This window comes from Sinocyclocheilus grahami, unplaced genomic scaffold (assembly GCF_001515645.1).
Source record: "Sinocyclocheilus grahami isolate Dianchi unplaced genomic scaffold, SAMN03320097.WGS_v1.1 scaffold757.1, whole genome shotgun sequence".
Classification (NCBI taxonomy): domain Eukaryota; kingdom Metazoa; phylum Chordata; class Actinopteri; order Cypriniformes; family Cyprinidae; genus Sinocyclocheilus; species Sinocyclocheilus grahami.
This window is the reverse complement of record NW_015505936.1, coordinates 485,407-497,681: the sequence shown is the minus strand read 5'-3', so window position 1 is coordinate 497,681 and position 12,275 is coordinate 485,407. Positions and strand designations below refer to the sequence as shown.

At 36.2% G+C, this 12,275-nt stretch overlaps 1 protein-coding gene across 1 annotated transcript; it reads left to right on the top strand.

The window, feature by feature from the left end:
- Nucleotides 1–5,075: 5,075 nt before the first annotated feature.
- LOC107561080 (GTPase IMAP family member 8-like) lies at nt 5,076–6,967 on the top strand. The gene is made up of 2 exons (XM_016245425.1): nt 5,076–5,721; nt 5,897–6,967. Exons 1-2 carry the CDS (start codon nt 5,079–5,081, stop codon nt 6,883–6,885), a joined length of 1,632 nt encoding a protein of 543 aa, XP_016100911.1. The 5' UTR covers nt 5,076–5,078; the 3' UTR covers nt 6,886–6,967.
- The last annotated feature ends 5,308 nt before the right edge of the window (nt 6,968–12,275 follow it).

The following is a 12,275-nucleotide window of genomic DNA, read 5'->3' as shown; positions in this document are numbered from 1 at the left end:
AACTTTCAGACCCTTTTAGAGGCTTTTTTCTATAGAATATTCATATTGACAAACCTAGCGACTTTTCTGGATAAACCTTAGCTATGGTTCAGTTGGAAGATTTCGCCAGTGCTGTCCCGCGAACGCGAGGTCTGACTTTCCCGGAGAAGTGTCACCTCTCTCGGCGTCTGTTCTGTGCAGTGAGCGGCAGAGAAGCGGCGCACCACAGCCGACTCGTCAATAAATGAGTACAAAACAGCGTTTTCTAGCACCCGTCGCTTACTGATTGTTTGGAATTATAAATATGAGCGTAGTTCTTCTCTTAAGTGTAGATGCGTGTTGATTTTATCAGACGATGCCACGATTATAAATGAGAGTGACTCCTGGTTAACATGTATTAAAAGGGGTCGTGTTTAGTCACTATTTAATGTAGTATTTTTTGACAATATTCACTCATCATGACAGTAAAATAGGGCATTCTAAGTCAATATATTGCAGTATTTCCTCTCTCAATCAATAGAAAATATGGTTAACACCCGGTCATGCATGAAAAAAAAATACCGTCTTATACCGTGAAACCGGTATAATTTTGAAAAATACCGTGATATAAATTTTTGTTCATACCGCCCAGCACTAGTTCAAAGTAGTGGGTGTGGTCAAAGTGGGTCTGTGTCTTAGATGAAGGTATTTTGAACACTGATATTTCGATATTTAACACACTTGATAAGTTTTGATGATTTTAAATCAAAAATGTAAGTTCCCACATATGAAATTCAGTTGTTTAGATTCAATATAAATGTTTTATTTGGGGGTACTTTATAGTCTAATAAGAGAATTGTGGGTAATCAATGTCTTTCTGCTTTCTTTAGAAAATATTATTCATAAAAAAAAGTATATTGTGTGTGTGTGTGCGTGAAGGAGAGACAGATGAACTGAGATCAGAGCTGTACAGCCGTGAGAGAAACTCTTTAATGATGAATCTGAATCAAACTGATATCAGTGTGAATGCGTTTCTGATTCGCTTCGGTTTCTCCAGCTGCTGAAGTAAGACGCTTCAGTCTGAGACGCTTTCATAGAGGCTTTATCAATCTGTTCATGTGACTGTTATTGAAATCTTTACAGCATATGTGGGAGATTATTATCGACAGAATGAATAAAGTTTATTCAACAAACTCTGTTTTTCTGCGTACCTGGTGTATTATTTTATTGTGTATTCACGTGGTTTGTATTCAGTGTTTTTAGCTAATGTGTTCATTTCGGTTTCAGTATTATACTGAATGTATCATCATTATTGCTCTAAACTACAAATCAAGGACGTTTCAAAGAATTAACAAATAAAATCTGAATAAACTGAGCATACAAGCATGAAAGTGATGCACCTGCACCAGGGCGGGGCAAAACAAAAGTGAAACTAAAGGTGAACAACATCTGAGCAGCAGCTCGACTCCTGGTGAGTTTATATTCCTGCGAATTTTTAAACCACTGCAAATACATATATTACGATTGTTTTCCTGATGCGAATTGCATTTGTTTTCTAGGAAACATTTTCATGGACTTGTGATCAGTCAAATACTGTGAAGATGGCGACGGGGCCTGGTAAGAGGGTCTGCATCGGGGAGAGTCTAGTAAACTTTAGATGGCTGTGAATATTTGACTTACAGTAAAAGTCAAGACTTAGAGTTTTGATTTGGCAGTTATATTTGAATTGCAGTTAACGTCTGGAGAAAGCTGCACACGATAACAATTTCGTTACAGCCTTAAAGTGGATTGAAGGCATATTAACCCCACGCAATTATAAAGTAGCCTTTCCCGTTTCAGTGCACGAAATCAAACTGAATCGCAAATCTATTTTAATGTAAAAATCTTTCCTTTTTAATGCTGCTTTACCTGAAGATATAACCACAATTTCAGGTATTTTTGCAAACCCGTTTGACAGTTTAAATCAATAGTGACTAATACGCGAATCCGACCTTTAGTTCTGGAAATTCATTTATTATCTGGAGAAATTCACCTTTGCACCTTTTTCCTAAACGCGGAAGACTCGTACTGTAACGATGCTTTATTTATGATCTCTGTTTCTAGGCAAATGGACATATTTTCCGAGTCGATATTATAACGTTAAACATGTGAAATGGTTTTAAAAGCACATAGCGCTATAGTTTCGTCGCTTTACAGTGTCACAGTGACCGTCTTTCTCACCTGTCATAGTTTAATGAGGGGATCGATGACCTGAAGCGGCTGGAGTTGCATTGAAAACACATGCGCACATCCTACAGTTCGGGGGGATTTTGTCCACAAAATGATAAGAGCACACATTATTTTAATATTACATTTAATGTATTAAATTATTATTATAGCTTTGCAAACCATGCTGGTTTTCGCCTTCAGTCTTTATAGATCAAGCAGTGGTGTAGTCCTAGAAAAAAGTGGTTTTCTATTACCCAGTTGTACCTCCCACACCCCTCAAAAAAAAGAAAGAAAAGTTTTTAATGTTTTGTTTGGTGAGGGAGGGGGGAGCAGCTGGGGTGCAACTAAATACACTGTACTGTACTGAGGTAGTGTCAGGTCTGTTGACCACATTACAGTTCCAAATGACTATAATTTCACCATGTTGCTTTGAAATTATAGTCATTGTGAAAAGTGCTTTACCGGTAAATCTGAATTTAATGTTTGTTAATGTCATTTTATGCAAGTGGATAGAAAAAAAAATGAAACGGTCTTCCGCAGATAGGCCTAATATATATATATATATATATATATATATATATTTAGTCATTTAGCGGACATTTTTATCCAAAGCGACTTACAAATGAGGACAATGGATGCAATCAAAATCAACAAAAGATATGCAAGCGCTATAACAAGTCTCAATTAGCTTAACGCAGTACACGTAGCATGTTTTTTAATATTATTATATAATAAGAAAACGGAGAGAATACAAAAAGAATAGAGCAAGCCAGTGTTAGAGGCCTTTTTTGCTTTTGTTAATTGTATAATAAATAAAAGGAAAAGAAATAGTGACGTGACATGTGGCCCATACTCGGAATTAGTGCTCTGCATTTATCCCATCCAAAGTGCACACACACAAACCGTGAACACACACCCGGAGCAGTGGGCAGCCATTTATGCTGCGGCTCCCGGGGAGCAGTTGGGGGTTCGGTGCCTTGCTCAAGGGCACCTCAGTCGTGGTATTGAAGGTGTGAGAGAACACTGTACATTCACTCCCCCCACCTACAATCCCTGCCGGGACGAGACTCGAACCCACAACCTTTGGGTTATGAGTTATGAGGCCACTTTTTTGCTTTTGTTAATTGTATAATAAATAAAAGGAAAAGAAATAGTGACGTGACATGTGGCCCATACTCGGAATTAGTGCTCTGCATTTATCCCATCCAAAGTGCACACACACAAACCGTGAACACACACCCGGAGCAGTGGGCAGCCATTTATGCTGCGGCTCCCGGGGAGCAGTTGGGGGTTCGGTGCCTTGCTCAAGGGCACCTCAGTCGTGGTATTGAAGGTGTGATAGAACACTGTACATTCACTCCCCCCACCTACAATCCCTGCCGGGACGAGACTCGAACCCACAACCTTTGGGTTATGAGTTATGAGGACTTCCCTTGATAGATAGAATAGATAGATAGAATACAAAAAGAATAGAGAAGCTAGTGTTTTTTAAAGAACACAAGCAGTTCATAAATGAATAGAGTGCAAGTCTAAAAGGGGCATTTTTTTAAAGAATAGAATTAGAATAGAGCATGCTAGGGTTGGAGGGCCAAATAAAGATGGAAGAGATGTGTTTTTAGCCGATTCTTGAAGATGGCTAATGACTCAGATGCTCGGATTGAGTTGGGCAGGTCATTTCATATATCCTATATATATATATATATTTTTTTTATGTACTTATAAAAGCCAATTATTTAGTTAAAAAATAATGTATATTTATACTTACAATATGATGCCTAATTTTTGATCAAATCGTATACGTGGGTCTTTATACATGTAAAAAATATAGCTGATTTTATAATTTAGGAAGGGAATTATAGCAGCAGGGGAATTATTGACTGAAATTAGTGAGGGTGCTCTAACCTTAATGCACATCTGTTTTCACATACATTTTTGCCCTGTCCATTGCTTTGGTTACACTGTCAATCACTACAGTGTGTATGTGAAGGAGAACCGTTTTATACAAATTCTGAATGGATTAGGCTCAGTCGATGATTAGTTAGCCTACATTAGTTACATTGAGTTTCAGTTTAATTACGTCAGTCTATCTTTTCACCACATTTTAACATGGATTTCTATAAACACGACAGCACCCAAATGGAAGTTAGAATCCATCATCCATCAGTTACTCAGGAAAAAGGTGGATACAATAATCTGACCAGACAAGGAACTATCAGTAGTATTTTACTGATAATAATCAAGACGACACTTTTAAGCGAGGTGACAACGAGCAGTAAACTACTGCAGTATAGATAGTTTGTAAGCTTATAAGTTTAAAAATGGTCATTTAGTCGGGTCAAATAGACTACTGTGAAATAGTTCACAGTACAGATTTTAATCCGTTAACCCTTTCCTAAGTTCATCACTATTCTGATTATTGAAATCTTTCAAAGTGCAGTTTTGGTCTGCTAACCATTTCATGAGTGCCTAACTTCATTATAGTGATTTGTGAAGTCCTTCACAGTGCAGTTTTGGTCAGTTGATGCTTAACTTCACTACTCACAACAGTGAAGCTACGGCCTCAGGGAAGGGTTAACTGACCAAAAATGTACTGTGAAAGACTTCACAAATCATGAAGAATGACATGCAATATTATTTGGATAGTGCACTGCAGATTTAGCCAAAATAAACTACTGTGGTCGATAATGACGAGTTTTGGATTCTATTTCTGCAATGTTGCACCTAGAAACGAGTTTAAATTGTTATTTCAAACAGTAAAAATTGTCATCAATAGTAACAAAACTGTTCCCGTTCAATTAAACGCAACTTTTTTTTTTTAGAAACAATTTTTCAGACTTTTGGAGACCACTGTGTAGAAGTAGTATTTTTCGGTTCTACACAGTCTTACTCCATATTTTCTGATTCTTTCAGAGATGTCAGCGATCAGCTCCAGTCCAGATGATCCAGTGATCCGGATTCTTCTGATGGGCAGAAAGGGTTCTGGGAAAAGCTCGTCTGGAAACACGATACTGAGAGAAAGAAAGTTTAAACTTAAAAAGCAGGAAGCTGAAGTTTGTGATGCAGTAGCAAAGATTGGAGAGAAGCAGGTTGCTGTGATTGATTGTCCAGATCTACTGGATCCAGATCTGACTAAAGAGCAGCTGGAGATGTTGAAAGAGCAGCTGGTCTCTCAATGTTCAACCGGTCTCAGTGCAGTTATGCTCACCGTTCCTCTAGAGAAACCACTGGAAAATGAGGAAGAGATCCTGGATTTTATTAAGTGTTTATGTGGTCCTGAAGTTAAGAAATACATCATGATCTTGTTCACACGTGGAGATGAACTGGATGCACTGGATGAACCACAGACCATTGATGAACATCTAAAAAACCATGAGGATGTCCAGCGACTGGTGACTGAATGTGGAGGAAAGTTACACTGTTTCAATAACCGGAGTAAATCAGATGATCAGGTACAAGAACTTCTGCAGAAGATTGAAGGAATGATGGAGGAAAACGATGGGAAATTTATCATGGAACGAATGAAGAGGAGTGGCAGCAAGGACATTGTAATAAATTGTAAGTTGTTTCATTGTTGTAAATTACTGCAGAAATACATAATGTGCTCACCTGTTCAATTAAAGTTAAAGCACTGATATTTGTTGTGCTGTAGTTAAAAGCATCTGCAAGTGCCTTAAATGTAAAACTGATCTTAAAGGAGAAGAGCAGTTAATATCACACTGTTGTCATGTAGTTTCAGGAGAAAGTTCAGTGGATGAAGATCCAGATGACATTCAGATTCCTGAGAGGAAAAACATAATCAGGCTGGTTTTGCTGGGAAAAACTGGAGCTGGAAAAAGTGCTGCAGGAAACACCATCATCGGTAAAAGAGTTTTTGAATCCACCATCAGCTCAAACTCTCAAACAAAACAGTGTCAGTCCGAAACCAATGAGAGGATGGGCAAAAAGATCTCAGTGATCGACACACCTGGACTTTATGATAATGTACTGAGTAAAGAGGAGGTTATTACCGAATTAGTGAAATGCATAACGTACGCCTCTCCAGGACCTCACGCTTTTATTATTGTGATTAAAGTGGGTCGATTCACTGAGGAGGAGAAAAATACAATAAAGGAGCTTAAAGAAGTGTTTGGAGAACAGATAGAAAAATATGCCATGGTCCTCTTCACCCACAAAGATCAATTAGATAAGAAAAATCAAACCATTGATAAGTTTCTACAGGAAAGTGATCCAGATCTTAAAAAGCTGGTACAGAGCTGTGGAAACCGATTCTTCTGTTTAGACAATGAATCTGCCAGTTACCCACAGTTCACAGATCTGCTGAGTAAAATAGAGATGATGGTTAGTGAAAATGGAGGCCACTTTACAAATGACCTGTTTGAAGGAACAGAGAAATGCATTCGGGAGATTCAGAAACAGAAACTGCGTGAGAAATTGGAGCAGTTAAAACAGAAACAGAAACAGGGCATTCTAACAGAATGGCAGACAATATATTGGAGTTTAGCAGAGGAGTCTCGACAGGAAGCGCTGCATGCTATGTTAGGTGATATGTACATAGCAGCTGTAGCCAAACTCATGAGGAAGGTGGTGGTGACTTCTGAGGAGAAAGAGAGCGCCATAAAGGAGGCTGAGAGCATAGGAATCAGTCGTAGAGAGGCAGTTCGACTTGCAATCAGAGCCACACGGAAGCTAGCAAAACAGATGTTGTGTGGGATTCAGTGAGAAACCTCAATAACGATCACATACACAAGATTACCGACAAGCTCCTTCAACTGAACTTTTTCTTTTTTCTGATTAATGATCATTTTACTTGTTGATATCTTGAAACCAAGATACCACTCACTGTCATTGCTGTTTATTCACTTGATGCTTTCATAAATGCCTTTTTTTTACTCCATTATGTCTGTGTTTGATTAAATCTGTATCAAGAGTGAGTGTGAATCTGACATGAATATCATATCTGGAAACACTAGTGAAGAAAAGCAGACGCAGCACAGTAACACTTTACAATAAGGTCTCATGCTGACAAACTGTAATGAATAAGTATTCCTCATTGCACATCTACTTTCATCTACTTATCAATATTTTTTAGTGCTCGCTACAAATGTATGTGATTCTGTATCTCTTTTGTATGTGTGTTTGAGTTCATGTGTTTTGTCATGTGCAGAATGTTTTGTTGAGTGTATTATGTGTTTTCGTCCATCATCAGTATTTGAAGGGGTTTTACTTTCCCTGTAGTGGAAAACACTAGTACAGACACACACTTTATTCTTCTACATGACTCTTAATTCATGATTTGTTGTTACCTTTGTGACAGAAGTATCAGACTGAATAAAGTTGAATGGAGTACAAATGATCCAACTCTCGTATGTGAGTGTTTAGCTGCAGCTTAACTTTCATCTACTTATCAATATTTTTTAGTGCTCGCTACAAATGTATGTGATTCTGTATCTCTTTTGTATGTGTGTTTGAGTTCATGTGTTTTGTCATGTGCAGAATGTTTTGTTGAGTGTATTATGTGTTTTCGTCCATCATCAGTATTTGAAGGGGTTTTACTTTCCCTGTAGTGGAAAACACTAGTACAGACACACACTTTATTCTTCTACATGACTCTTAATTCATGATTTGTTGTTACCTTTGTGACAGAAGTATCAGACTGAATAAAGTTGAATGGAGTACAAATGATCCAACTCTCGTATGTGAGTGTTTCATGTGTTTAGCTGCAGCTTTTGATAAAGTCTGAACATGTTTGCTGCAGTCTCGTTCTTTCTGTCTGTGTGTAACAGTAAACTGCCAGTTTTCAGATATGAATGAACAGGTCATTTCAACTGAGAGGAGTGTCTTTCTCCATATGGAGTCAAACATGAATGAATGAATGAATGAATAATGCATTTATATAGCAACATTTACAGCAGTTCTTCTCTCTGTGAGTTTACATTCAACATCTTAATGTGCATGTGTGTAAATTCGGTATAATATGTTACACATTAATGGAAGCAGGATTTAGTGCATATAAAAATGATCTCTAAAGCCCTATTCGCTCGGGATTAGTATTACCTGCACTGTAAAAATTATTCCATAAACTTTATGGTAAAAAAACAGCAGCTGTGGTTGCCGGAATTTTACCGTAAAAAATAGGATAGCAACTAGTTTTAGATTTTACGGTTTTAACTTAAATTCACAGTTAAATACCATAATTTCATTAACTGAAATAATGTTAATATACCAACCTATTGAAGTACTGAAATCTGTTTTGTACCTTTGTAATACACTGATAACCACCAAATGCAGGTGATGATGAGAAAGTCACATGATGAACCAAAGCCCATCACAAGCAGCTTTTAAATAATAACATATATTCACCTTTATTTGACCTTCTAACTCTAGCACTTTCTATTCTATTTTAATTCTACTTTATCTACATTTATCTTCTTTTTTTATTTAAAATGTGTGGATATACATATATATATATATATACATACACACACCTTGCTATGTGTACTGCGTTAGGCTAACTGAGACTTGTCATTTGCACTTATATATTGTTGCTCTTTTGTTAGTTTTGACTGCTTTTATTGTCCTCATTTGTAAGTCGCTTTGGATAAAAGCATCTGCTAAATGACTAAATGTAAATGTAAATATATAGAAGATGCACAGTGTCATTCACACAAACACTAAACACCATCATGGTAACACACATGAAACTGAAATAATGCAATAAACATTCATTTAACAACATTAGGTGTAACACACAACCCTAATATACAAAACCGATAAGAAAAAACTAAGAAGAAACATAGTTATTTCAACAAAAAATCATCAAATTTGAAATGTAACGCAGGGAATTCTGGGAATGTCAATTTACGGTTATTCACTGTAAATTATACAATCTTTTTCACTTCCAAAAATGGTATACTACCGTAAAATTAATGTTCAATACATGTAATGTCCAATACAGTTTTTCTCCGTATATAGTAGGGGAATTTACCATTAACCATTTAACAGGTTTTTACTGTAGCATTTTTACAGTCTTTTACCGTCATCATACCGTCAATTCACGGTCATTTTTTACAGTGTGGTGACCTCTAGTCATTTGTAATAATCGCAGAGGTTACTTGTCTGTGATCTTAATCCCGTGCGAATATACCTATACGATATATATACGAATATATATATATGTCTGTAATTTGTAAAGTAAAAATTCCCCCGCACATATTCTTCGCCGAACACCGAGGTCCTGTGATAATATTACTCCCTTGCAAATCGACAAGTCTGTGATTTGGCCGGGTCATTTCAATTTTCTATATTTTGGAAGAGGCTGCGTTGGAGTGTTTTCATAGTAGAGCTATTTCTTTCTGCGTAAAATGATCTTCAGGTGTGACTGAACTCAGTAATATAATTTACATTAATGATATTAATCATTTATCATTTCAGCTCATCATATTGCAGGATTTCAATCATCTAAGACTGAAATATATCATAATCTGTTTCCAAAATTATAAATTATAATGAAAGCTGATAGCACACATGGGGATATTGAACTAACTGATTTGTTGTTGATGAATAACGATGCAATAAGTAGAGAATGTGTTCCCTTAAAATGTTTAAAGTGAAGGGTCATTTAAGAAAGAGTTACTACTGAAGCGTAACAGGTCCATTGGCAAAGGAAACAATCAGGCAGAAAAATACAATTGACATTTTATTTAGTAAAACAGAAATAAAGACAATAATTAAAAGTAAGGTCATCAGCAAATGGCAAGATAAATGGAACAAGGGAAAGACAGGCAGACATCTTTATACCATCCAGAAGGAAGTGGGAAGGATGAAGTTGACAGGGCGAAGTACCAAGGAGGAAAATATAATATCAAGATTAAGGCTGGGTCACACAAGACTTAAATAAGACATTATGTCTGATTGGAAAACATCCCACAGGTCTGTGTGAGTGTTGTCAGGAGGAGGAATCAGTAGAACATGTAGGCTACTATGTCACTGCCAAAAATATATTACAGAAAGAGAAATATTCAGAAGGTCACCACAGGAGATATGCAAAGCAAATGCTCGGTCAAATTATAGGAAATTATAATTCTTTCATTGTATTCTTGAGGGAAACTGGGTAAATAAACAGAATATAAAGTATAATTTGTATTTATTTATTTTTAAGTTTCTGTTAGTCACTCTGGTCCGCACTCCAGTATAGTAGGTGGCAGCAATGCACTTTAAAACGTTGGATGCCACCCACCATAAAACAAGAATAAGAATAAGAAGCGTAACAGGTCACATGTCCAGGTTGAGTTGAGCGCTGGACCACTGCATTATGGGTAGAACTAACATAGATGCAGAGAAAAGCTGATGGTATACAGCCTGAAAACTAGTGATGGTTTTCTAATTTGAGGCTGTATTACGTCAATTCTGGCACCCAACATCACAACAAGATGATATTTTAAGCTCCTTATGTAGCTGAATCTGCGCTGGTTTGAATGGGCTGCCTCCAGTTTCCCCTTTGTTTTGCTGACTCCAGCTAGCGCTGTGACGTCGCTGACCCTAGTTACCTGTGGTTGGCCTGGCCGTGCCTCACTCAGAAAATAACAGACCAATCAGAAAAGAGGCTCATGAAAATTAATTAGACAGGCCAAAATTGACCTGTTCTCAGCAGAGCTCCTGAGAAAGTAGCTGTAAAAATATATTGAGATGGTTTTTGGTACCGTAAATATATATTCTTAAGGACATCAAAACCTAAAATAAAACTCCAGAAAGGTGTCAAATATGGGACCTTTAAAGCCTATATTATTTTTTAACTCTACAGTTGTGCAGTAAAATTCACTTTAAAGATTCTCAAAAATAAAAAAAATGCCAAAAATGTGTCTCTTTGTGGAAAACAAAAATTTTTAAGATGAGAATGACATGAAATTACCAATATAACCAGTAGATGGCAGCAGAGGATCACTCATCAGCTCAGTTGCCATTTCCACTCCCTAGTGTTTGTCACATCTTGCTTTTGGATTTATTATAAAATGACTATTATGCCACATTTTTGTACTTTTACTGTACTGAAGTATTAATAAATAAGGTAAATTATTAATGGTATAATAATTAAATAAGTATTTATTTTAAAATAAAAGTATCTTATCTTTAACTGTAGAAGCTGATAAATATATTCAGCCAACACAGACTTGTCTCTGCTGTAGTGTTGTTACTCTGAATTTACTATGCATTAATGCACAGGTCTATTTTGACATTGGCTTGTCATATAGTTCATTCCGTCCATTGCTACAATATTTATCACTGTCAGTCATAGAAATGACTTGCGGAACAATTCAGCTGATTCACTAGCGTAATTTTTTACATTCACGTTTGTCATTCCTGAAACAACAATATCAGAAAGTTTTATTTTTGTATATCGTTTTGCTTCATTATATAAATTATATCATTGTAATTTCTTACAAGTTTCATATTATGTTCAATTGTCTTAAAATGCATATCTGTCACTTGTAGTTTGCTATCTCTTTTATGAAGGAAAGCAGAAGTTTTTACAAACTGTTCTTTTCCGGAAGCTGAAGAAGAGACTGTAACACTTTTAAGAGAGACTAAGATTTATTTTTAACTTGTTTTTTTACTGTTGTTTTTAAAATAATATAAATATATATAAATAGAAAATGGAGATTCAAGATATAGCCTACTGTGATGAGCCCTGGGGCTAAACTATGAAATTGATTAATTCAGTTTCTTTTGTAGGCTATTATTTACCTCAATACTACTGTTAGACCTTAGTTAGTAGGCTAAAAAAAGGTTCTTTATTGGCATCAATGGAGAATGAAGAACCCTGAACATCCATCTTTAATTGGTGAGGTCCAGTAATTTGTCCTCACAAGTGGGTTGACATATTATTTCACTATATAAATGAGGGCATTTGCCCTCATAAGTATAGTAAAACAAGTACACACACACGCATACACAACTGGTCAAAAGTTTGGAATCTTTCATTTTTTTAAATGTTTTTTAAAGAAGTTTGTTATGCTCATCATTCACCAATGATCCATTTATTTGATCAGAAATACCATAATATTCAGTAATGTTATGAAATATTATTATAATTTAAAATAGCTGTTTTCTAT

What these genes read in the sequence shown, in the direction of transcription:
- LOC107561080 (XM_016245425.1), top strand. Translation starts at nt 5,079, where the DNA reads ATGTCAGCGATCAGCTCCAGTCCAGATGATCCAGTGATCCGGATTCTT. An exon ending in CAAGGACATTGTAATAAATT is followed by an intron (nt 5,722 to 5,896) that starts GTAAGTTGTTTC and finishes GTTGTCATGTAG; the next exon opens with TTTCAGGAGAAAGTTCAGTG.